Source organism: Capricornis sumatraensis, chromosome 4, assembly GCF_032405125.1.
Source record: "Capricornis sumatraensis isolate serow.1 chromosome 4, serow.2, whole genome shotgun sequence".
Classification (NCBI taxonomy): Eukaryota; Metazoa; Chordata; class Mammalia; order Artiodactyla; family Bovidae; genus Capricornis; species Capricornis sumatraensis.
Genome location: NC_091072.1, coordinates 18555636 through 18583343, shown reverse-complemented (window position 1 = coordinate 18583343; position 27708 = coordinate 18555636). Strand labels below are relative to the sequence as shown.

Here is a 27708-nt window from a genome sequence, read left to right as displayed (position 1 = left end):
ATAAGCCAGCATCTAGGCAAGCTACTTTGCATGCACTTTCTCATTTACTTTCTGTCTAACCCAATGTGACAAGTACTATTTTTATTTCTATATTTCCATGAAACAGTTGAAACTTAGAAGAGTAGCTAGGTGACTTGCCTAAGGCCATGAAACTGGTATAACGTTCAAAATTGGGTCAAACACTGGGACCCATGCCCCAGGCTACTGAACCAGACTGTCCTTTTAAATTTTAAAGGACAAGTAAGAAAGATGGCACTGGTAGGTCAGCTTCATTGTGTCCAGTGCCACAATGTCCCGGACAAGTCACACACCCATCCATCACGGTAAGAGCTGCAGAGGGTAAGGAATAATTATCGGGCTTTAAAGAGACAGGTATCAGAGTACAAAGGAAATCTGTAATGAGGCTAGGCAGGAAATAGCAAGACAACCACCTGATCTAGAGTGAGGGCACCAGAAATGGAAAAAAAAAAAAAAAAACTTTTAAAAAACTTTCAAAGGCAGAAGCAATAGGATTTGATGACAAATTAGACAAATGAAAAGAACCGAACAGAACCCACTCAAGTTTTGGGGGGGTCTTGGACTGGATCAGGGGAAACCACAGGACTACAACTGATTCAAGAATGTTTTAGGCAAGGAGGGCGGTCAAAAACAAACTTCCGGTTACAACATAAGTAAGTATTAGGGATGCAATGTCTATAGTCACAAGATGACTATGGACAACACTGCTGTGAAGAGTGTATGTAAATCCCGAGTTCTCAACATACAGAGAAAAATTTTTCCTTTTTTCTTTCCTACTTTCGTTTTATTGTACCTGTATGAGAAGATGGATGTCAGCTGACCCTTCTGTGATAATCATTTCACAATATACATAAATCAAACCATCATGCTGTATTCTCTAAACTTACTCAGTAATATGTATCAACCATTTTTAAACAAAATTGGGGTAAGGGGAAGAATATCATAGGCAGACTAGGTCAACTTACCAGTTTGTTTAAATTCAGGCCCCAGGAGTTTGGGTCCCGCCCAATGGCCCAGAGCAGGCAGTCAACATCTGCAATAGTGGTGAAGGTGGGTTCCCTACCAGGAATCGAAGTAACCATGCGGAGTTCCAGGCCTGAAGACGTTTTTTTAACTTCCCTGACCTATTGGCAAATACAAGTTATTAACTGGGGGTGTGGGGAATGGGAAGGAAAGCAAATAAACAGGAAACTAGAATTCTTAACATTTAAAAACTCTCCACTGAATCCTCCAAATGATTCAGGATTCAGTGTGTGCGCTCAGTCACGTCTGACTCTTTGAGACCCCATGGACTGTAGCTTGCCAGGCTCCTGTCTGTGGAATTTTCCAGGCAAGAATACTGGAGTGGGTTGCCATTTCCTTCTCTAGAGGATCTTCCCGACCCAGGAACTGAACCCTCATCTTCTGCTTGGCAGGCAGACTCTTTACCACTGAGTCACTTGGGAAGCCCATATATGAGTCCTGCTGCTGCCGCTGCTAAGTCGCTTCAGTTGTGTCCGACTCTGTGCGACCCCACAGACGGCAGCCCACCAGGCTCTGCCGTCCCCGGGATTCTCCAGGCAAGAACACTGGAGTGGGTTGCCATTTCCTTCTCCAATCATGAGTCCTACATGCTGATAAATTTACTTCTGCCCAAAGGCCACCCACAATAGAACTCTCTGGAGCCAAGACAGTAGCCTCGGTGACCCCAAATCAGACAGCCAGTGGCCAGAAATGTCAACTCATGCCAAGACCCTAACACTTCAGCCTAAAAACAAAGTATTTTAAAGTGTACTTCAAAGCTGCAGTAAAATTTTAAATCACAAATCTAAGCACAGTGATTTGCAACTGGAGTTGGGGGAGGAGATGGGCTGTAGCAGCTTCATTAAGAATTTTCTAAACTGCACATGCTGGGAGGGATTGGGGGCGGGAGGAGAAGGGGACAACAGAGGATGAGATGGCTGGATGGCAACACCAACTCGATGGACGTGAGTTTGAGTGAACTCAGGGAGATGGTGATGGAAAGGGAGGCCTGGCATGCTGCAATTCATGGGGTCACAAAGAGTCGGACACAACTGAGCAACTGAACTGAACTGAACTGCACAATCCTTGCTTCTCCCAGGACACTCTTAGGATCAGGGAGGAGGGTAAGATTAGGTCAGGAGGGTAAAGGACATACAAAGTTTAGTGAGAGTCCCAAGGGGATTCTGATGTTGACTTTCACCACCAGTCTAGACTTCAGCATTTACACAGCAACTTCACATTTATTATTTTACTTATGATATGGCCTATGCTGAAAGGACAAAGGTTTTGAGGGGGAAATCATTTTTACAAGGCTCATACTCATGGAAAAAAATCTAACAAGTAGGTGATTCCCTGAGAATTAAAAAAAACAATATATACATATATATATATATATTCACTTTGTCATTGTTTCCATCTACAAAATTCAATGAAATGCTTTCAAAAGAGATTCCATAATAATATTTCCTGAAAAAAGTATAAACCTGAAAAATAAGGATGTTCAATGAGGACTGTGATTTTTAAAAAACACTTATTATTTTATCTATCACATATTTATCTAGCTGTTCTGGGTCTTACTTCTGCAGGCAGGATCTTTGATCTTTATTGTGGCATGTGGGACTGAGCTCCCTGACCAGGGATCAAACCCAGGCCCTCTCTGCTGGGAGTGCAGTCTTAGCCACTGGACCATCAGGGAGATGAGGACTCCCTGATGAGGAGGAGTTGGAGCACAAAAATTATAGTTTTCATTCCAACTAAACTAAATTCAACTACCAGATTCCTAATCTTTTATACCTTAGACTTCATTAAAAGATCAATGTGAAATACAGCTTCTTAGGATAAAGCAAAGACTTGGAAGTACTCTAGAAAGGAATAAACCAACTGGGGTACATGTAATTTGTGTTGATAGAATTAGTGGGGTGCAGGACAGATGGACGACCAAGGGTGGTAAGCTCGCCCAGGGCTCGGTCGTACCTGGGAGTACTTCAGCACCTCAATGCCAGCGTTCTCCAGCTCTTCGGTACAGTTGGAACTGATTATTGAATCAAAAGTTCTAAGCACCTGTATACAGAGGCAGCCGAGGGATGGGTGGCAGGAAAGAATAAAACCTGATAAAGACACGCTACAAACCTGGGAGGAAATTTCAGCATCAGTCCCCCTTTCTTCTTCATTCATGGCCACACTGTGAGTTTTTTTTAACCATTTAAAAGAACTAAAATATAGTTAATTTACAACGTTGTCCTAGTTTCAGGTGTACAGTAGAGTGAGTCAGTTATACATACACATTCTTCTTAAGTATTTATTTGGCTCTTCTGCATCTTTCGTTGTGCCACGTGAACTGAGCTGCAGCATGTGGGATCCAGCTCCCTGACCAGGGACTGAACCCGGGCCCCCCACACCGGGAGCCCATAGTCTCAGCCACAGGACCACCAGGGAAGCCCCAGTGGTGAAAAACACATAACGTTAAATTTACCCATCTCACCATTTCTAAGGACACAGTTTGATGGTGTTATGTATATTCGCATTGTTGTGCAGCCAGAATCTTCCCCCTTGCAAAACTGAGACTCTGGGAGTGGGGGAGGGATAAATTAGGAGGCTGGGATTAACATATGCACACTAGTTTATACAAAACAGATAACCCACAAAGACCTACTGTATAACACAGGGAACCACACACAATATCATGTAATAACGTATAAGGGAAGAAAATTTGAAGAATATATATATGTATGTAGAACTGAATCAATGGTGAACACTTGAAACTAACATGATACTGGAAATCAACTAGACTTCAATTAAAAAAAACTGAGACTCTGTATCCACTAAACAACCCCCTGTTTCCTTCCCCCAGGGACTGGAATAATAATCCAATACTATCTGACCATATGAAATTGATTTTCAGAATAAGAAATTTCAAATTTCTTTCAGAATAAGAAATTAACCTGGCAGTCTGCTCAATTTAACTAATATTTACGTTTCTGTTTCTCTGAGCATAGGTACTCTAGATACCACATATAAGTGGAATCATAATATTTATCTTTTTGAGAGTGGTGTATTTCATTTACCATAATGTCCTCAAGCTTCATCATGTTGCAGCATGTGTCAGAATGTCCTTCCTTTTAAAAGCTGAATAATATTCCATTTTGTGTGGATATACCATACCTTTGTTTATCCATTCATGTGTTATCAGACACTTGGGTTGCTTCTACCTCTTAGCTATTGTAAATAATGCTGCGACGAACATAGGTAAGCAGGTATCTTTGATGTTTACTTTTAATGTAAAGAACGTACTAAATTTTGACTGAATGTTAATAATCCAATACTATCTGACTATATGAAACTGATTTTCAGAATAAGAAATTAACCTGGCAGTCTGTTCAATTTAAGTAATATTTATGTTTAAGCCTGTATGCCTTATTAGGGCATCGGATACTACCCACTACTTCATGACAGAAACACCAGCCAGGGTGCTCACTGTTCTCAACTAGCAGCTGGGGGAGGAATAGTGGTCCTAATCCTGCCTACTATGCAGCTCCATGAGGAACAGAATACACACTCTGCACCTTGTATTTATTGACAGCATAAGAGGAAATGCTCCCTATATTTTTTTGGCTCCTCTGGGTTTCACTGTTGCACATGGGCCTTCCCTAGTTGTGGCAAGTGGGGGCTACTCTCTAGTTGTGAAGCACAGGCTTAGTTGACTCAAGGCATGTGGAATCTTCCCAGACCAGGGATCAAAACCCAGTCCCCTGCATTGGCAGGCAAATTCTTAACCACTGAACTACCAGGGAAGTCCTCCCTGTAAAGTTTTTAAAAGATCAACATCAAGAACAGATTTTACCTTATCATGGCGTATCATTATTGATGTCTTAGAACCCAGGGCAGACAGGATGCCAGCTATCTCCACAGCGATGTAACCAGCACCAACAATGACACTGCGGCTACAAGAGCAGAGGGTTACGATCGGTAAATCAGCTCATTTTAGAATAAATGTAGATTTACAGAAAAGCTAAGTATATCCCTGCCCAGGTTTTCCTAACGTCAACATTTTATATTTATAGCAGCACTATCCAGAATAGGCAAGACGTGGAAACAGCCTAAATGTTCATCGACAGCCAAATGGATAAAGAAAATGTTGTGCACGTATACAATGGAATACTACTCAGCCATAAAAAGAAAGAAGCGATGCCATTTGTAGCAGCATGGATGCAACTGGAGGTTATCATACTAAGTGAAGTAAGTCAGAAAGAGAAAAACAAATGCCATGACATCACTTACATGTGAAATCTAAGATACGACGCAAGCGAACTTATCGACAAGCAGAAACAGACTCATAGAGGACAGAGTTGTGGCTATGGGGGGAGGTTGAAGAAGGGGGGGACTTGGAGTGTGGGGTTAGTAGATGTAGCGTGGATGGACACGGTCCTACTGTATAGCACGTGGACCTATATTCAATGTCCTGGGGGAAGTCATAAAGAAAATCAATACCAAAAACAATGTACATATTGTGTAACGGGTCACTTTGCTGTAGAAATTAACACAACATTGTAAATCAACTATACTTTAATTAAAAAAAATAAAGTTAACATCTTACAAACCATGGTTTCCACAGGACTGGAAAAGGTCACTTTTCATTTCAATGCCAAAGAATGTTCTAACTACTGCATAACTGCACTCATCTTACATGCTAGTAAGGTAATTCTCAAAATCTTTCAAGCTAGGTTTCAACAGTAGGTGAACTGAGAATTTCCAAATGTAAAAGCTGGATTTAGAAAAGACAGAGGAATCACAGATGAAATTGCCAACATATCCAAGATGACAGAAAAAGCAAGGGAATTCCAGAAAAACATCTACTTCTGCTTCATTGACTACACTAAAGCCTTTGACTGTGTGAATCACAACAAACTGTGGAAAATTCTTAAAGAGATGGGACCACCTTTCCTGCCTCCTGGGAAGCCTGTATGCAGGTCAAGAAGCAACAGTTAGAACTGGACATGGAACAACAGACTGGTTAAAAATTAGGAAAGGAGTACGTCAAAGCTGTACATTGTCACCTTGCTTATTTAACTTATATGCAGAGTACATCATGTGGAATGCCAGGCTGGATGAAGCACAAGCTGGAATCAAGATTGGTGGGGGAAATATCAATAACCTCAGATATACAGATGACACCACCCTTATGGTGGAAAGCAAAGAGGAACTAAAGAGCCTCTTGATGAAGGTGAAAGAGGAGAGTGAAAAAGCTGGCTTAAAACTCAACAATCAAAAAAACGAAGATCATGGCATCTGGTCCCATCACATAATGGCAAATAGATGGGGAAACAATGGAAACAGTGACAGACTTTCTTTTCTTGGGCTCCAAAATCACTGCAGAAGGTGACTGCGGCCATGAAATTAAAAGATGCTTGTACCTTGAAAGAAAAACTATGAGAAACCTAGACAGGATATTAAAAGTAGAGACATTGCTTCGCTGACAAAGGTCCATCTAGTCAAAGCTATGGTTTTTTCCCAGTAGTCATGTACAGATGTGAAAGTTGAACCATAAAGAGTGGTCCAATAAGAACTGATTCTTTTGAACTGTGGTGTTAGAGAAGACTCTTGAGAGTACCTTGGACTGCAAGATCAAGCCAGTCAATCCTAAAGGAAATCAGTCCTGAATAGTCACTGGAAGGACTAATGCTGCAGCTCCAGTACTTTGGCCACCTGATGCTAAGAGCCAACTCAAAATAAAATAAAATAAAATAAAAATAAATTTAAAAAAGAGCCAACTCAGTGGAAGAGACCCTGATGCTGGCAAAGACTGAGGGCAAGAGGAGAAGGGGGCAATAGAGGAAGAAATGTTTGGATGGGATCACTGACTCAACGGACAGGAGTTTGAGCAAACGTAGGGAGATAGTGAAGGACAGGGAAGCCTGGAGTGCTGCAGTCCATGGAGTTGCAAAGAGTCGGGCACACTGAGTGACTGAACAATAACACACCGTGGTACAACTGTCAAAACTGACTCTGGCACATTACTGTTGACCAAACTCCAGACTTTATTCAGATTTCATCTGTCTTTCCATTCATCTCCTTTTTCTGTCCAGTTCAGGATAACATAGTCATCTTAAGCAGAAAATATCCTTCTGTAGAAGGGAAATATATTTTTAGGTGTTTAAAAAATTCCTTAGCTTCGTTTCTTCAGAGAGGAAATAAAAAGCCTTTGAAGCTAGAGATGATTCCTTACGCAATGATCTTCATACCTAAAACTAAAATTGGCATAGTTCTAACCACTATTATTCCCCTCTAGCTCAGTATTTCTCCTTGATCACTGTTAAATCCTATCAGTCTTTCCAAGATGATGAAAGGCCAATTTAAGCAAGCCATTTTAACTTGTAGGATAGATCTGCAATGAAACTAGATGTCCTGAATAAATTCTGGTCTAAGAAAGCAACTTAAACACTAGATAAATGTTTGGACGAAGGTCTGAGTCCACAACGGGGAAGCTAACCCCAGTTCCTAACTTCCCCACTGCAGCCTACAGAAAAAGTGCCCCCTCGGCCCCTTTTGGGATTGGCGTTCTCTCAAGCTTTGAACACAGTCATACTACCAGTACAATGCTTGGGTAAGAAGTAAGCAATCAGGGGAGAAGAAAGGAAACCTTTCTTTAGTATCTTCTACAGGTAAGGTGGGCTTCCTTTGTAGCACAGTTGGTAAAGAATCTGCCTACAATGCAGGAGACCTGGGTTCGATTCCTGCGTTGGGACGATCCTCTGGAGAAGGAAATGGCAACCCACTGCAGTATTCTTGCCTGGAGAATCCCATGGACTGTAGCCTGCCAGGCTTCTCTGTCCATGGGGTCATAAGAGCCGGACACGACTTAGCAACCAAACCACCACCACCACCACCACCACAGGTAGGGTATCCGTGCTGTGAGTCCCAGTCTTTAGAGGGCTTCAGTCTGGATGGAGGATCTGGAATGAACCCAAGTGGCTGCGGGGAGGCTGGAACACGGATCCTGTGGAATACTGTGGAGCAGGGAGTTCTCGCAATGGTATGATCAGAGGTAAGAACTCTCTCATACAACCCAGTGTACAAAAAGAGAACTGTCTAATTCGGAAACTAGGAAATAGCTCTTCTTCCCTCTCTACCGTCCCTTTTTCTTTTATATGTTGACTCATTCCTTTCTTTGGGTCTTTGCTCCTGAGTCCCTCTTTTTCCCTTTCCATCTTCTCTCTCCTGCCCAAACATTTCTTATTTAAGTCCTACTTTTGTTAAGTGTTGCGCTGGACGCCATGGGTAGCAATCCCCGAACTTGAGGAATTCCTGAGGGGAAATGCACCCAGGGGTCTGCTAAAGCACAGAAAATGACACGCAGTTCCTGCATGGGAGAGGTCACAGGAAACACTCCTGATTTGGAGATGTATTCTCAGCAGAATGGATATACAAGAAACAGGTGAGAAATAGGTGAAAAATCTTCAAGGAGCTCAGTGTTCCCCTCTCAGCTTCCACAGGACCATCTTGTCCACTTCTTACCACTAAAGTAACCACTGGAAACAATCTCTTCATTTGCTTTGGTTTAGAACAAAAAAAGGAACTTATTGATTCATGTAACCAAGAAGTTCTGGCTTCAGGTACGGCTGCATCTAGGTGCTCAGACGCTGTGGTCCCTTAAAGATGCTCAGCTTTGCACTTCATGCTGGCTTCATTCCCAGGCTCCACACTGTGATACAGACTGCCAGGGGAATGAAGACCCAGTGGCATGGTCTTAAGAAGCTGAAGCTATGGCTGGGGGGCGGACACCCAGGCTTGTGGAGTCTTGATTTAAAACACCAATTTTCAGTAGATGAAAACTCAGTAAGTTAGGTAAACATTGTGAACCAAGAACAACCTCCACGTTCCCTTTCTTACCCTAAATGCCTACAGGTCTTGGAGAGTCTCCAGGAGAGGAGGGGGGTGGCCACAGCTCACCCTGGGGACACAGACACTTTGGCTGCCACCCATGGGAGGCCTCCACCACGTGGAAACAGTCTTAAATTCTGCTGGGTCCCCAGAGTTCTTCTCTTTCCCTCATTACGGCCCTCAGAATTCCCTGCCCCACAGTATTCCACAGGGTCTGTGCTCAAGCCTCCCCTCACCATAAGCCCAATTAGGGCAAAGCTGGATCATACAGCCCAGAGCACGTGTTAACCTCACCTATAGAATGTGTTCCTTCTTTGATTATTCACTTACTTACCAACATAACAGTGATAAAGGAGTCTTAAAAAAAGACAAAAATCATATACCAATCGTTATTTTCCTGTGTTTCCAGAGTCTTATTTATAACACACAATATATATATTCACTTCTGAAACTTGCATTGCTACCTATAGGAGTTTCATAAATGGTTTAAAAATATGTAACAGATATCTAGAATGAAGCTTCTCTGAGTCTAGACTTAATTATATCATTTAAACACGATGAGTCACAACCACATTTCTGTGTATATTCTCATGTCTCACATCCATCATCCCTAAAACTAAAAAGATCATGAAAAAAGGCTGCTCTCTTAACATGCTGCCATGTCCCAGCAAACCTAAACAACCTGCTTGCTCTTCTCTAAGTCAGAAGATGACCTGGTCTGAATATCGTAATGGGACATTTTCACAGCAGCCATGAAAATGCCAGGACACCCTCTTGTCCCTTGTGAACAGTCTGTGGCTACAGGTGAATCAAAGTAAAGAAGAGAGCAGGGATTATGAGTCACCCACCAGGAAAGCCTTTATGTAAAAGCTCGGGATTAAGACCTCACAGTGGACTGGCAGCGCCCACTGAGGGAGCAGCGGAGTTGAGCAACAGTAACAATGACTCCAGGAGTGAGTAAGCGCTACTCACAGGAGATAAAGACCAGTCTCTGGGCTAACAGGGCCCCTCCTCCTGTTCCCCGGTACCCTCACAGTTAGCATGAGTGAGGGGAGCACCCCTCTCATCTAGCAAGCCTGCAACTGGCCATTTCTTCCATAGGAACTTCCCTAGTGGCCCAGTAGTTGGAATTCCATGCTTCCACTGCGGGGGCTGTGGGTTTGATCCCTGCTTGGGGAACTAGGATCCCATGTGCTGCGTGGTACAGCCAAAAACAAAAGACAGAGAAACCATCTTCCTTGTTATATTTTCTCTCTGTGTGTATCTAAACCAGTGGCAGAGGTTTACAAAGGTTATTTGGATAAACACATATAAATGACACCTTCAGGAAACCTATTTTTGTGTGACTGACGGAGGCTTCATTTATCCAGAGGCCTCAGCGCTAGCTGCTCTGAAAACCTGAAATGAGTCACTTTAGACACATTATCAACGTATGCTCTGTCACGCTGAAGAGAGAAGATAGTTTTAGGATTTCAGTGCTTATTCTCAAACCTCCCCCTGCGTTTGAGTCTGGTCCTAAACATCTTATCATGGCCTCGGACCGAAAGCATGAAAAGATTTGAGTCGCTTATTGAGGGGCGTTCATGAATGAGAGACCCAAGGTCATAAAAAGAAAAGAGCTGGGAGAAGAGAATCCAGGAAACCCCTACACATAACATCTGGGAAGAGGAAGGAGAAGAAACGTTAGGAGGCCGAGGGAGAATGGACACGGAGGTCAGGGAGGAAAGCGGCTTACCGAGGCAACTCTTCCAGCTGAAAAAACCCATCGCTGGTTATTCCTAGGCTGGCACCTATGTAGGGAAAGGCAATATAGGTCACACCAACGGAGCTTTCTCTTGTAAAAGAATCATATTCTATGCACAAACCAAACACCTTCTCAGCTCATCACTGTTTCGATGAGTTCTGTTAGAGTCTCCACTCAGGAAGCTGCCAATCAAATCTTCCCAAAGTCAACATTTTAATTTCCTCTGCCGTGATGACTAAATAACTATTAAATTCCTTTGAGAAATTAAGATCTCAGGTCCACCCCCAAATGGCTCACTATCTTGGTTCTCTTCTCCCTCCCTTTTTTCCTTCAAAGGTTTTAACCAACTCTCCCTTCATTGCGGGGAGACTTCCAAATGCATAGTTTCAGTTTTTACCTTCTCCCCGGGCTCCAGTTCCGTATTTCTAACTTTCCTGCTATAAGATTCTATTCTGCCTCAAACTTGCTGTTTTCCAAATTGAACCTTAAGCTTTATAATATCTCCCGAACTATATCCCTTTCTCATTTACCACTTCAGTTAAAAACCATCTTCCATCAATAATCCAAAGTCTCGAGCTTCCCTGGTGGCTCAGTGGGAGAGAATCCGCCTGCCAATGCAGGAGACAATGGGTTTGATCCCTGATCCAGGAAGATTCCCACACGCCCCAGAGCAGCTAAGCCCGGGTACCACAACTATTGATTGAGCCTGTGCTCGAGAGCCCAGGAGCCAAAAGTACTGAGCCCACGTGCCCTAGAGCCCGTGCTCTGTGACAAGAAAAGTCACCGCAATGAGAAGCCCTTGTACCACAAGTACAGAGTAGCCTCCGCTCTCCCCAACTAGAAAAAAGTGCACACAGCAACGAAGACTCAACACAGCCAAAAATAAATAAATTATTTAAGAAAACAAATAATCCAAAGTCTTGAGTTCTCAATTGTGATTCCTTCTTTTAACAACCATCTCATCAGTTATTAAAAATACATTTTGCCAAATTTAATGCACAATGATTAAGGACACAGCTTGATTTCAGAAGTATTGAACATTTTCTAAAAATGTGTCTTGGAATCAATGAAATACAGTAGCTGGCTTTTCCTTCTGTGTTTCCTGTCTGCTCTCTTCTCCTAGTGCCTGGCATAGAGCAGTGGCTCAGTAACGTCTGCAGAGCTGAACTGAGTTCTTCCACCACATTTCAGACAATAACACTGTAGTTCAGAACCTATTACCACCTCCTGCACATTCTACTGTAACAACTTTCTAACTGGCCTTCCTCCTCTGTAAATCACTGTCAGATTAGATTTCTAAAATTACCACTTAGATCTTGTTACTACCCTATTTATAAGCTCTTAATAATCGGTTTTCATGAATGACAGAGACTCCTTAATTTCACTTTAAGTCCTCACAATTTGGCCCTAAGCTTCTTCCAGTTTCAGTTCAATGTATTTTGGGGGGCTTTTTTGCTGTACCATGTGGCACGTGGGATCTGACTTCCCTGACCAGGGATCAAACCCGAGCCCCCTGCCTTGGGAGGGCAGAGTCTTAACCACTGGATCACCAGGCAAGTCCCAGTTCAGTGTATTCGCTTCCAGATTTCACCACTAGAAAACTGGTTGAATTGACTGAATGTCCCTTAAAGACCTATTTATCATGCACTGGTTCTTCTGGCCTTTTTCTTCTTCAGCACATAATACCCAAATCTGTAAGCCCTTCTCCTGGCAAGTCTTTCTGGTCCATGCTAGCTCATAGTAAAGCACCCCCCCTTTCAGCGACCCAATGCTCACTGGCAATCACCTTGGAATATTTACATTTCTCTGCATTTATTTTTTTTTACATGTTTTTAATAAATGTATGTTTTAAAAAATTCTAAAAGCACCACAGGTCATTGTGTGAAAAGCAGGTTGCTTTCCCACCCAGGGCTCTGGTCCTCTCCTGGGGGGAGTGGGCACTGCAGGGTTCAGTGCACCCTTCCAGAGACCCCGGTGCATCTGCACAGTCTCCCTGCCTTTTTAAAAAGACATAAACTGCAGCATATTATACACATTGTTCCGCGCGTTGCTTTCTTTCTCTAAACGATCCACTTTGAAAGCTGTTCCCTATCAGGATGTTTATATCCCATCTCACCAACTAAATTTTAAGTTATTTGACAACAGTATCTTTAACTTTTTTTTTTTTTACACTAGTTGTTCTTTAGCTTTTGGGCCACATATCCCTTTTAAAAACTTATGAAATTTTACAGATCCCTCTCCAAAGAGAAAGAAATACCTACATGCATAGAAACTCAAAATTTTCCATATCAGTTCAGGTTAGTCGTGGGTCTTCAGAAGTCAATCCATGGAGAGACTTCCCTGTTGGTCTAGTGGTTAAGACTGTGCACCCAATGCAGGGGACTTGGGTTCAATCCCTAGTCAGGGAACTAAGATCCCACGTGCTACACGGCATGGCCAAAAATAACCAGAAGAAGCCAATCCATGGAGAATATAAAAGTTGTATAAACCACGATCATCATCTATTAAATAAAAGAGCTTATAACTAGTTGGGGAAAAAGATACAGACAGTGTTTCCTATGGCAGAACAAGGCAGTACCTTATGATTCATCCCTGTGTATACAAAGTAAAGGCAGATGACTGTTGGAGATTCATTACTGCTTTAATTTCTAATTCTTTACACGAGAGAAAAATATGCATATAAGAAGACTTAATTAGCTGATGAAATTACATCTATACAGGATTTCTCTCCTTTAAACAAAACAGTAAATATCTCACAACAAACTGAGGCTGGAAACAGACTCCACTGTGCCGAGAGGGGAAGGATGGGGCAATTGCTGATTTTTCCTCCCGTGTTACCTGCAGCCTGGAGCTGGATGAAATCTATCTTTCATTGCCCCATCACTGAAAAGTCAAAGTGTTAGTCGCTCAGTCATGTCCGACTCTCTGCGACCCCATGGACTAAGACTCTGTCCGTGGAACTCTCCAGACAAGAAAACGAGTGGGCAAGCCATTCCCTTCTCCAGTGGATCTTCCCAACACAGGGATCGAACCCAAGTCTCCTCATTGCAGGTAGATTCTTTACCGTCTGAGCCACCTGGGAAGCCCAGCCCTGTCACTTAGGCACCACTTAAGCCAGTTACATTCAGGTTCTGCAGAGACCTCCTCTCAGGTGTCCAAAACAAAGAACTGGCAAGCGGCAGATGCCCTGGTGTGGTGGGTATGGTGGGAAACAATGGTAAGGGCTGTCTGACTGTTATTTGTTAGCAGATGCCTTTGGATGACTCACCGGGGATCTGGCTCTCCTGAGGAACCGAGGGCACGCCGCCTGTGGCGATCAGGATGTGAGGAGCGGTGTATTTTTTCCCGTTGACCTCCACTGTGGGCTGGGGATCGCACGTGAAAGCTGCATGGCCATGGATGATGTCTATGTGGGACTGGAGAAGACAGCACAGTAACATTAGCCTGTTGGTAGGACTGAAAAACAAGGGAGTGGGGACGGAAGTATTGGGAGTTTGGGGGTAGCAGATGCAAACTATTATATTCTGGATGGATAAACAACAAGGTCCTACTGTATAGCACAGGGAGCTATAGTCAATATTCTGTGATAAACTGCAATAGAAAACAATATGAAAAATATATATATGTATAACTGAGTTACTTTGCATTACAGCAGAAATTAACAGAATACTGTAAATCAACTATACTTAAATTTTTTAAGACAAAGATTAAATAAAAAGATTAAAAAAATAAAACAAGGGAATTCCCCAGTGATCCAGTAGTTAGGACTCAGTGTTTTCACAGCCAGAGCCAGGGTTTGATCCCTGGTTGGGGAACTGAGATTCCTCAAGCTGCACAGCACAGCCAAAAAAAAAAAGAACCCCCCTCCCAAAAAAAAGCGAAACAAAACTTGTAGCAACTTATTTTTTCCAGTCTCTATGGAGGATTTTGATTTATGGCTTGCTGATGTCAAGACAACTCTGTGACGTCCGAGTTTCTGCAGAACTTCTAACTGTTGATTGACAGTTAGGTTGGGGGTTGCCACTGATGCTGAAGTACACAGTAAGTAGAAATAAAGATGGAATCTTGGGTGAAAACCCAGAAACTAAAAAAATATATATGCAAGTCATCCCATGAGGAAGAAGATTACATGTTTGTTCTCAAAAGGTGAAGGAGAAAGCCTTCCTCACTTGGAATGAAAACACACTGAAGAATGATGTGTCTGGAGGAAAGAAGCCTGAGAAAAACAAGAAGAATAAAGGTGCAGGGAGCTGAGGCAAAGGGAAATACTCTGGCCAAGTGGGGAGAAATGCCGTCCTTCTCTTTTCTCAAACAAAAAGGGGAAGAACATCACAATCACATGACTGTGAAGTTTTACACAGAAGGTGTTGAGAACTCAGATTTGATTTGCTCGCACTGGCAGCCTCCATGCCTGGGACTGAGTCTGAACTGCCAGCAAGTTTCTGCCAGCCGTGATACATGCACAGGCAGAAATGTGGGCAACCCACAAGGACACTGGAATCCTGTAAGCACGATCACAGAACAGGACGTTTTAAGTTTGAGCACACCTGGTTCTAAATTGAGCTATTTCCTCATTTCTAATCAGCCCTCCAGCCCTGTTCTGCAGATGCCCTCGTTAATCAAGGTGAAACAAGACTGATGCCAAAAGCCACGAGGCTCCTTCCCCAAACACCTTCCTTCACGAGGTAATGATTTCCTATGCGGTGTTAGACAAAAAAGGGAGTGAGTCAAGTAGCAATAAATATAGGTAATCATTTAGGAAAGAAACTGATGAAATTTTAATTTTCATTCCCTAGGATATTTAACAGAAAGTTTCCTATTCTGAATTTCTGGATGACCCATGGTTCTTTTCCCACATGAGGTCATGGAAATTCTGCTACACACCAAGATTTGTGAGTATTAAAAAATGTTGTTTCCTGAGTAATTTTCCATTCTCTTTTGCAAAAGTATTTTAAACAAGTTCCATTAAAAAAAAATTTTTTTTAACGAGGGTATCTTAGTATAGCAAATGGCATCTCACATTCATGTCTATCAGCCTTAAAATCCCGTGAACTCTGAAGACCAAATATGTTCCCTCTGAACTGGGCTTAAGGTCAGAAAATACTACCTTCTCAAAAAGAAACCTAATGAAAAGAATTAATGTAAAAATATAAACGTGCTGCTAAGGAGATTACAGTGGCCCAAATATAACCCCAAGTATACTGATCTAACTTAACCTAAGCGATGCTGAAGTCTTAGAAGCTGCAGAGTGAGACCACAAAGACCACCGAAGGATGGTGAGAGTCATGCCATCAAGAGGGTTGGGAATTCCCTGGTGGTTCAGTGGTTATAGGACTCTGCACTTTCACTGCCCGAGGCTGTGGGTTCAATCCCCGGTCAGGGAACTAGGATCCTGCAGGTTGTGTGGCCCAAAATAAATTAATTTAGAATAAATAAATAAAAAGGAGGAAGGAGAGCTGGATGGTTCGTGGTGCACAGTTCGTCAATGTCTCCGGCACAGTGCAGTGGAAAAGGGGTGACATGAAAGCACAAAGTGGGGGCTTCCCTGGTGGCTCAGGCGGTAACACAAGGTGGGAAAGGCCTCAGGATAGCAAAGAACACCAAAGTGTGCTGAAAGCAAACACACCGCTGCCTGATTTTCTTTTTTCCTTTCACTTTTAGACTCTTCATAGATACGTTTATTAATATATACATAGATAAGTACAAACATATGTATCTCTTCATTGGCTGAGAGGGCCTAAAACCAATAGCACTGTAGCAGCAACGAGCACATCTAGAGCCCAGTTTATGTCCGCCTAATTTTGCTGACCGAACTACGTTCACAAAAATGTCCTTCTGAACCACAGCATGTCCTGAGTAGATCCAGCCACCAAGGACGAGGGTGTTCTGAGCAGGTGAGCAGTGGCAGCGTTCCAGCCAGATAATGGTCCTGAATTTAATCCACAAACTGGCTCACTGTTACATAATCAGGCTCTTAGGTGCTTGGTTTCCGGAACTGAGTGGAGGGTCAGACAGGTGCAGGCAGGTATTCGGTGAGACCTGGCACATACCACCATCTCTCCACAGAAACAGAAACAAGACTGATCTGCCAAGTCCAACTTATGCTCTGACAGATCAACATCAAAACCATTAATCACAAAGAAAGAAAAGAGATAAATGTAAAGGCTGTGTTTCAGTCTGGCCAGATTCAGTTCTCCAGCAGAGAACAGTTTCTTCTCAAAGTTCAAAGCCTGACACACTCACCTTGGTTAGATTATTTTGATAGATGGTGTTCAGGCGGCTCACATAGGCATCCCGCTTTTCCTTTATAATCCTGCAATGAACCAGAGTCAGTACTGAGGATCCGTAGTCTCCTTGCTCAGTGGTAACTAGGGCCTCTGACCATGAACACCCCAGAGCAGAGAATCAGACTGTCCACGAGAGCCCTGGGGGTGAGTGTCTCTAAAGGCAGGCGCCCCTTCCCCTGTGTCTGTCTGCTTTCCGTATGCATGCAGAGAAACCTTAATCTACTCCAGGGAAAACGTTCAGTTAACACAAACTGTTCATAAACTCCTTTCTGCACAAAAAGCAAGGAGCACTGCTTTGGCACAAAGCCTAGTATGTCATGGCCACTCATTATTTGCTCAATAAATGAATAAATAAGCTAACTTTTTAAATGTATGGCTTCAGAGACGTTTATACGAGGGGATTCCCTGGCAGTCCAGAGGTTAGGACTCCCCATTTCCACTGCAGAGGGCACGCGTCAATCCCTTGGAGAACTAAGATCCTACATGCTGCAAGATGCAGCCAAAAGGAGACCAAAAAAAAAAAGTTTATAGCAGTTCCTTTAAAAGTTAAACATAGGGGATTAAGAGGTTCAAATTATTATGCATAAAATAAGCTACAAAGATATATTGGACAGCACAGGGAATACAGCCAATGATTTATAATAACTACAAAAGTAGCATAACCTTTAAAAGGTGTGAATCACTATGATCTACGTCTGAAACTTATATAATATTGTAGCCCAACTATACCTCAATAAAAATAAATAAAAGGTATAAAAACTTCCAAAAAAGTTAAAATATAAACTGTCACAAGACTCGGCAATTTTACTTTTAAGTGTAGACCCAAAAGAATTGAAAACAGGACTTGCAGACCAATGTTCATAACATCAGTATTCACAACAGACAAAAGAGGGAAAGAACCCAGGAGTCCACTGACGAATGGATAAATACAACACGGTATGTAAACATTAGGGACTGTCACTTAGCCTTACAAGGAATGAAATTCTGACACATGCCACAGCATGGATGAACTCTAAAAATGTTAGGCTAAGTGAAATAAGCCAGGCATAAAAGGTACCTAGAATAGGCAAATTCATAGAGACAGAAGATAAAGTAGAGATACTAGGGGTTTGCATGTGGGAGGGAAGACTGTTTCACAGGTACACTGTTTCTGCTTGGGAGGCTGAAAAAGTTCTGGAAATGGATGTTGGTGATGGCTGCATAACACTATGAATATACCTAATGCCACTGAATCAACAACTTTAAAATAGCTAACATGGACCTTGTATGTTGTATATGTATTTCAAAACCATTCTATTAAGGTATGATTGAGATACAAAAAGCTGTACGTATTTAATGTATACAACTCGATGAGTTTAGAGACAAGTATACACCTATGAAATTATCACTGCAATCAATGCCATAAACATAATCCATCACCTCCAAATGCTTGTTATATACTGTTTACCATGATAATAATAATAATATGCCCCCAAAAGTTTATGGTTCACTTCATTATGAAAGAAAAAATTTGCACTTATAAACAGAACCGTCTCAGCATTTATACTTACCGCCAATTGAATTTACTTTCACAACTTTGAAAGCCATAATCAACGTGGTCATGCATGAATTCAGAGTGGACAGCAGTGTTCCACATTACCTATATTTAAAAAAAAAGTGGTGCATGAGTCTTGAGAGAAAAGAGAAATTTTTTCCTATAGAAAGGTAACTATATAACAATAGATAAAAATACTGATCTTTAAGTCACAAATAAAATCATAAGAAAAATAAATAAATAACAAATAAAACTAAACATTTTTAAAGAGAAGTTCAGAAATATGACCAGACAGATTTTCTAGTGAGGCTTCTGAAATGTTGGGGGAAATTACTTCTGCTCTTGAATTCATTCCCGAGTTTATAAGCTCTATAAAAGCAAAATAGTATATGTCTCACAGTTCTATTCACTACTGCTTACATTTGTTTTAAGTTTCAGATGTCTTTAACCTCTTGCATCTACAACTTTAAAGTGATTTAGAAGGAAACTGTGAGATAAAACTGAGCACTGGAAACTTTAAAAGAATGGACTCTTACTATGTAAGAGTATGTATCCGGTAACTACAAACATGTCTTTGTAAGGATATATGTAATCAGACACCTGGAACTCACAAGATTTGACTGGGATGTAGCCTATAATCTGTAAAAGCTTTTAATACCAACTGATTGTCATGATAACTGAATTAAAACTGGCATCCAGAAGTCTAGATGGCAAACTGCCATTATATTGGTCAGAAATGCCCAAGACTCCACTTTTAACAAGCCTTTGATTTCTTCTTTATGCTTTTCTCCCTGTGTGCCTCAAAAAGAATAAACTGATGACTTTGCTGGACTCTTTTTTACCACCATGGCATCCAAATACTATCCTCAGAAACATCATTCAAGCAACTTGAGAAATTCAATTTTAGAATGGCCAGGAGATACCCCAAGTCACATGACGCATGGTTTTAACATGGATAATTTACAGGGCAATAGATTTCTGCTGAAAAACAAAAACTATCAACATCAAGATAAAAAAAAAAAACAACCCCGACAATCTTGACACACCTTTTCAGGAGAAAAACCATTCTAGTCTCTCCAGGAAAAAAACTCAGAGCTGCACTGGAGCAGGTGAAAGACCGGAAGGATTGAGGCAAACACCCAACTCGGTGCAAAGTCGCTGAGGGTTCCAGGTATTAACTGAAGCCACGTGCGTGAGGCACACCCATCCATTTGCTACCCTCATGTACTAGGTCTTGCTCATTTCGGCACTTGGGCTTAGAGTTGGATATAATCGTTTTTATTTCCTGGCTGGACCTCCCGATTGAGAAAAGGTTATCCTGTGCAGACAGATAATGCTTCTCTTTGACATCATGACTATACATATTTGGTTGGCCTTTGTTCCTTCTAGACCATCAGAAGCTGGAGACGACACTGTGTTCTATTCCTGGTTATCTCCCCGCTGTGTCCCCAAAGGAACTTTGTCCCTGAGAGAACCTAACCACAAGGTGAACGGCCAGGATGAATTTCCTTTGTATGTATGGTGCAGTTAGTATCCAGGAGCTAATACTTCTGTGGTTATCTCTGCAGCAGCCCCTCCCTCCCTTTTTCTGGCCTGAATATGCCTCTCACTTGCCCAGTCTCCTCTGCAGGGGTAGCTTGCCCTGGCCAGGAGAATCTAAAGCCATCTGCAGGGAAAGTGCTGAGTGAGGACATTCTGCCTGGAGGTCCACCAGCCATCCTGTGGCTTTGAGGGGGTGGGGGATGATACTACTGATCATACATCGAGGATACCAGAGCAGAAAGATGGAGAGAAGCCAGGGGTCTTTCAGATACCTATCCCCAGGCATCTTTTCTCCCTCTTCACGCTTCTTAATGAATGTTATTTGTGCATGCTCAGTCGCTCAGTTGTGTTCAACTCTTTGTGACCCCCCTGGACTGTAGGCCACCAGGCTCCTCTGTCCATGTGGATTCTCTAGGCATGAATACTGGAGTGGGTTGTCATGTCCTTCTCCAGGGGATCTTCCTGACCCAGGGATCGAACCCTAATCTCCTGCATTGCAGGTGGATTCTTCACAACCGAGCCACCAGGGAAGCCCAAATGATATTTAAAAACACAAATAAAAACTATCCTGTGGTTTAAGCCACCATTAGTAGGCTTCTCAGCTCTTTTTTGTGGCAAGGATTTTAACTGGTACATCTGAAAATAACCTTATTCTGATCACGATTCACCAAATATGCCCAAGGGGAATGAAAGGAAGGAGAAATAAAAGTTCTACCTTTTTAGGTACACATCCGACATTAACCTAGAAAAAAAAATGAGAGGGACATATTTTAGGAATATTCAATTCAAAACCATCAAAGAAACCTGCAAAAGATGAAACCCAAGCATCCACCCCGGAGACTTACTATTATAGAGTTGAAAAAGTTATGAACAATACTTCCTTGTATGAGAAGGCAGAGAATTTTACTTATCAGCATTCTGTCAAGAAGAGCAGTGGGTTGCAGGGGGGAACAATTCCATTCCTGAGGCAGGGCAGAGGGGAGGGAGGCACTCCAGCGATGATACAGATCAGGGGGTAGCCAAGGTCAGAGCTTGCACAAGCCAAGAGGGACACAGCAGAAGAGAAAGAGCAATGCAGTGGCGAGAGGACCCACCAGCTGAATAAAGGCAACTGAATCGTTCGAGCAGCTGTCCTGGAGGATTTCTGAGAAATTTACTATGGCTTATGCTGGGTAAAACACCCAGAATGTTTCCTCTGAGAAAATCTATAGCAGAAAATTACATTATTTTTCAAGATCAAAGTATGATGATGAATCAAGCAGTAAAGTTCATCCATTATCTCTCTCTCTGCTTATATACACGAAGATAATACACCATATATACACTTATATTCATGTATATGTATAGACCTTTACATCTGTATGTTAGAAACAGACCACAAACTTGACTTAGTCTTCTAGCAGCCAATACAAAGGAGAACACAGATAGTAAGATTTCAGTAAAAACCAGCCAGATGTTTAAAAGTATACTATTCTTCATAAAAAAAAACATATAACTATTCAAATTCCTTAGAGAGAAATTCCCCCAACAGTCCTTGTAAATTGTGATGTATGTTTACATACACGTTTTTGTGTACATTTGTTTATTTCCTTTTGATCACACCCTAAAATTTATAACTTGAAAAAAACTGTGGCTAAGAGTAAGACTAATTAGTACTTAGGCAGCAATATTGTACTATAATTATGTAACATGATAAATATTCTTACATTAGGCAATCATATTACAATCGATAAATACATCAAAGTGACAGGCTATACACTTTAAACTTACACGATGTTACACATCAAACTTATTCGACTACAAATATGTATTTTTTAAAGAGAAAGCCATTAAAACTGCACATAATATTTGGCACACACCGTTAGAGTTTAGCAATTCTAAATTTAGGACTGTATTACACTTAAACGGTCACATATTATGTTCCAGCATCCAAAGATACATAGATAAGGACGTGCATTCACTGTGACAGGGATTAACAGGAAACAAGGTAACTATCCATCATTAAGGAAGCATTATTATAGGGAAATTACTGTACACTGAGCCTACGGAATACTTTGCAGTCCTTTAAAAGGCCACCGTGATTTCTATTTACTGTTACAGAAGGATTTCTTAGAATATTAAGCGACAAAAAGAAAGCTGCAGAACAATTGGTTCTGTATATTCCAATTTACATTTATATATATTTGAAAATGTGCACATACAATTAAACACTTTGAGCACATACTCCATGTTATTAACAGTAGTCATCTCTGGGGAGGGAGAAGTTCATGTTTTACTCCATATGCTTTCTGTAATGTCATTCCTTACTTGTGTAATTCATTTAGACAAAGAAATAAACCAAAATGATTTTATCTGGGTATTGGAATTTAGATGGTTGATTCTTTGATCCCTCTTATCTATTTTCAGCATTTTCTACTATACAATTATTTTTCGTTTACATGGAAACATTTGTTACATTGGAATGATTTATATCAGGTGCTCATAACCTCTGCTGACCACGACCATAGAGAACTAGGCAGGCTCTCTGGATGCCTAAACATTACAGGTCTGGGGCCAAGTGTATGACTTTTGAGTAGTTTATTTTTTAGAAGTTTAACCATTCATTCATTCAGAAGTACTGATTAAGTGCTCAGAAATGACGCAAATCAGAGCACTAAATGGAGGCAGACTCTGCTCTCCCGGAGCCACAGTCCCGACCAGAAGGAGGTGCTTGGCCTGTCCAGGAAGCTGACTCCAGAGGCAGCAGCAGAATCACCCACATTCCCTAAAGTCGCAGACTGTTGGGCCCAAAGTCAGAGGAGGAAGCTGGTAGAAAATTATGAGCTTTAGGAGCCAGAGAATCTGTCTAGCACACTTCAGGACCTGGGGCTAGGGCTGAATGGAAACCCATGACCTTGACGTGCTCCTCCTATTTTGGCAGCTCCTAGTGACAGGCCTCCAGGGGTTTCCACTGGTTTCCAAAACCTCAAACACTTCAGCGCAACCCCACTATCAAATGCCTCTTTGATGTGGAAGGAGAAAATGATTCATTACCTACAAAGCTGAGGAAGCTGGGTTGGAGAGCTCTACGCAGCCCTAGTCAACCCTCCTTCCCACTCTAGCTGAGGTTGAGCACAGACATAGAGTCAGACAGACAGGAGCTTGAATCCTCTACTTGCTGGCTGTTGGGGTAAGTTTCTAAACCCTTCTGAGCTCGGTTTCCTATCCCATAGAACGGGACTTATATTACTTATGGGATATTAGTATCCCATAATACTTATATTGTAGAGGTTTTGAGATGATCAGAGATGATGTATGTAAAGCACCTGTTTCCTAATTCATGATAGTTCTGATGATGCCATTGACCTCTCTGAATTATTTCTGCAGTCTGCCAGCTCTTCTGGTGTATAAAAGCCATATGGAAAAGTGTGTGTCTTAGTCGCTCAGTTGTGCCTGACTATGAGACCCCACAGACTATAGCCCACCAGGCTCCTCTGCCCATGGGATTCTCTAGGCAAGAATACTGGAGTGGGTTGCCATTTCCTCCTCCAGGGGATCTTCCCGATCCAGGGATCGAATCCATGTCTCTTGCATTGGCTGGCAGATTCCATACCACTAAGCCACCTAGGAAGCCTGAGAGTCCAGTGATACCTGTGGCAAAATTCAGGAGCTTCACCATTTAACCAAGGTCTGGCCTTCTCACCTAAATTCTGCCCAGACAAGTAAAAACATCACAGTAACTTGGCTAATTTGCAATCTCACGGGTCAAGAATGTCACTGGTGCTTAAGTAACAGTAAGCTTCCTTCCTCTGGTTTCCCCCTTACTGTTTCCCATCACGGGTTGCCTGTGGTTTCGTCCATCCATTTTCCTTCTTCACAGCCTAAAATCTAGTTCAGGACTGAGGCAGGAGCACTTAGCAAGTGACAAATCGCCATTCACTGAGCAAAACACTATCGGTTCATCAACAGCTTCTTTCAGCACAATCTTTCAGTCATATTGCACAAGACACTGTTCTAGGGGCTCAGTGTTGATGAACAGAAGAGATAAAGACCTCTGTCTCTGGCAAGTGTCACCAGCTTTACATCCACAACTAATAAGCCCCTGGACACCACTAACCCACGTCCCTTCACAATTCTGACCACTCCTGATGTGTGTTTTATTTCTCCACAATTTAGCTCCATTCTGACAGCATCCATTGGAGACAGGATCAGATCTCAGCGGTGAAGGGGTCAGTCCTACAAGACTGCCCTATCCCCCATGTCAGTCACCAAACACAAGTCCAGATTAACGGCTGTGCTTCTGACCAACCTGCTATAGATCCAAAGTTTCAATGACTCCACCTCCCACCGCCCTTTCTTGGTTTTGATTAATTTGCTAGAGTGGCTCACAGGACCTAGAGAAACGTGTGATGGAACATTTTACTCATGAGATTACCAGTTTGTTATAAAAAGCTATAACATAACTCAGGAGCAGACCAGTGGAAGAGATGTGCAGGGTAAGCTATGTAGGAAGGGGTGTGGAGCCTTCACGCCCTCTCTGGGCACACTCCACTCTCCTCGAATCTCCAAGTGTTCACCAACCCAGAAGCTCTCTGAACTCTGTCCTTTTGGTTTTCTCTGAAGGCTTCCATTACACAGTCAGGGTTGACTACATCATTGGCCACTGGTGTTATTTGACCTCCAAACCCTTGTCCTTGTCTTCCCAAGGTCAGAGGGTTAGGCTGGTTCCTTTGCCAACCAGCACCCATGCTTATGTTCGTTCCATCAGACACTTCATTAACTTAAACCCAGGTGAGGCTGAATGTCAAGGCACCTTTACCACTCATCATATAGTAAATTCCAAAGGTTTTAGGAGCTCTGTGCCAGAAATGGGAATAAAGATCAAATACGTATTTCTTATTATAAATCCAATTATCATACCCTAGCACATATTAAACGTTTAATATCCATGTCTTTTACCTTCAAATTTCAGATGAAAGTTAGTCTGGGAAGGCATCTAGCTTGAAAGAAGAGTGAAAGTATTCTATGTAAAACAGAATCTAAAGCAAGAAAATGAACTTATAAAAGAGGTATTCAAATGTTAGAACTAAAATTGTTTGAGCTCAATTCTTATTTTAGCGGATCCTTAGATTAACATGTAATCTCCCAGTCCCAGGGATCAAACACAAATGAACTGCTACTCTGGGGCAACCAGGGGAAACCAGATTCAGCTATGTGAGACAAGCTCCTCTAGGGTATCACTTTTCTCTACCACCTGACACCCACTGAGTGTTATCTGGCCCCACAGCTCTTGCGCACCCCCAAAAGAAAAAGGATCTAGGATCCCATATCCTATAATATCTCATGTTGCAACACTCAGTGAATAAACGGTTATTAATTGTGACTGTGTGTAATCTGCTTAGAAATGCGGAAGGTCACTCATATTTCCATAAAATTCTTTAATTCCACCCGACCAGAAAAATTCTGTTGCTACTTGTGCAAAATACCTTTTACACGCAAGCAGGAACTTTGAAGGATTAAGAAGCAGCCTTTCTTTTACTGGCCTTGCAAATTTAGTGGGTTCTGAGGTGGATGGCAAAGCAACATTACTAAAACTGTTGCAAAAGATTATACAATCAACAAGGTAAATCAAAAGACTTCAATAATAGGATTTGCCTGCTTCAACAAACCCCACCCTTTCTGATTACTCCTTTCTTTGGCACTTATGAACATAGGTGTGCCTCATTTTACGAAACTCTCAACTCATGAAACAATCAGGATTATTTTCTGGTTTTGAGGGATCTTTGTCAATACTGAAGGAACTAATGGCAAGGTTCCCTAAATTGAGCTCTGCTTTTAGTAAATGTTCATTTAAAAATGCATGTTCAACCTTGGGAAAGTGTCAGTTGCTCAGCTGTGTCCAACTCTTTGCAACCCCGTGGACTGTGTAGCCTGCCAGGCTCCTCTGTCCATGGGATTCTCCAGGCAAGAATACTGGAGTGGGTTGCCATTTCCATCTCTAGGGGCTCTTCCTGAGCCAGGGATTGAACCTGGGTCTCCTACACTGCAGGCAGATTCTTTACAATCTGAGCCACCAGGGAAACCAACCTTGGAACATCGTAGTGAAATAAGACAGTCACAGAAAGATAGCTATTACATGATTCCACTTACATGAGGGATCTAAGGCAGCCAAATTCAAAGAATCAAACAGTGGACTGGTGGCTGCCAGGGCTGGGGGTGGGAGAGGGCAATGTGGATTTACCAATTAATGGGCTCCAAATCTCGATAAGCAGGATGTTTTAAAGATCTGTCGTACAACACTGTACCTACAGTCAGCAATACTGTTGTTGTTCAGTTGCTCAGTCGTGTCTGACTCTGCGACCCCATGGACTGCAGCACGCCAGGCCTCCCAAACTCCTGGAGCTTGCTGAAATTTATGTCCATCGAGTCGGTGATGCAGTACTGTACACTTACAATTTTGTTAAGAGGGTGGATTTCATGTTAAGTATTCTTACCATTAAAAAATATGCATGTTCAGCCTACTGGGGCTACAGATACTATAATATCAAAGTACCTGCGACTACCTCCAAGTTAGTGTATGATTTACCTGTTATACCACATAATTGTTTGCAGCCTGAAGTGAAGAAGTGTTAAGTTGCTTAGTCATGTTCGACTCTCTGCGACCTCATGAACTGTAAACCAGCAGGCTTCTCTATCCATGGGATTCTCCAGGCAAGAATACTGGAGTGGGTTGCCATTTCCTTCTCCAGGGGATCTTCCCAACCAGGGGCAGATTCTTTACCATCTGAGCCACTAGGGAAGCCCTGTAAACAGCTTAGAGGAATACAGACAACAATTCACCAGATGGCTGTTTCTCAGGCCTCTTTTAAAGCCTCCACTTCTCCTGCTGGCCTCCCCAACTGGTGTGTACAGCACAGCTCACTGTGACATTAATGATCAAGAAGACTTCTGCTAGGTGCAAACTTTCCATTATAAAGTAAGTAAGTCACGGGGATGTAACTACATACAGCATGGTGCCTACAGTTAATAACACTATTTGAAAGCTGCTAAGAGGGCAGAGCTTAAAAGTTTACAAGAGGGGACTTCCCTGGCAGTCCTGTGGCTAAGGCTCCACACTCCCAACGCAGGGGGCCCAGGTTCTATCCCTGGTTGGGAAACTAAGATCCCACAAGCCGCAACTAAGAGTTTGCATACCACAACTAGGACCTAGCTCAGTCCAATAAATTAATTAAAATAAATTTTGAACAGTGGAAAAAAAAAGTTCACAGGAAAAACTTGTAACTATGTATTATGACAGATGTTAACTACATTTATGGTGGTGATCATTTCACAATATATACAAATTTCAAGTTATCTGAAAGTAATATTCTATTTAAAAAAAGACTTTTTGTCTAGGGATCAACCCTTACTCGCTCTCATTGGTTAAGAACCTCACACTGATCCACTAAAACTGGGTTAGTCTTTATCGCTACATCAGTACAGTCAGCAAGAACACTGAAATACGCGCTCCTGCAGGCCCTGGGGCAAGGGAATAGTAAGTCAGAAAGAAGGGCCCTGAACCACAGCAACCAAGCTCCCAGAAGGCTCTAGTTCACCTTGGCTTTGGGCAACCTCTGCATTTTCCCTTGGTCTGCACTTGATCATGAGACAAGCATGATACAGGCAGGCCTCAAAGATATTTCGGGTTTGGCTCCAGACCACCGAAATAAAGTGAGTACCCCAAG

At 42.2% G+C, this 27708-nt stretch overlaps 1 protein-coding gene across 4 annotated transcripts in view; it reads right to left on the bottom strand.

The window, feature by feature from the left end:
* Positions 1 to 27708, bottom strand: part of GSR (glutathione-disulfide reductase) — a 43019-nt gene that overhangs the window by 8387 nt on the left and 6924 nt on the right. The window contains exons 2-9 of one of the 4 annotated variants that reach the window (XM_068970800.1): positions 20721 to 20747; positions 18480 to 18568; positions 16886 to 16955; positions 13911 to 14058; positions 10634 to 10688; positions 4862 to 4961; positions 2995 to 3081; positions 984 to 1142 (exon numbers count right to left, since the gene is read on the bottom strand). In XM_068970800.1, the coding sequence (XP_068826901.1) occupies positions 984 to 1142; positions 2995 to 3081; positions 4862 to 4961; positions 10634 to 10688; positions 13911 to 14058; positions 16886 to 16955; positions 18480 to 18568; positions 20721 to 20747 (735 nt within the window). The remainder of the gene's footprint in view (positions 1 to 983; positions 1143 to 2994; positions 3082 to 4861; positions 4962 to 10633; positions 10689 to 13910; positions 14059 to 16885; positions 16956 to 18479; positions 18569 to 20720; positions 20748 to 27708) is intronic. The other 3 variants (XM_068970803.1, XM_068970801.1, XM_068970804.1) reach the window with 3 other exon arrangements.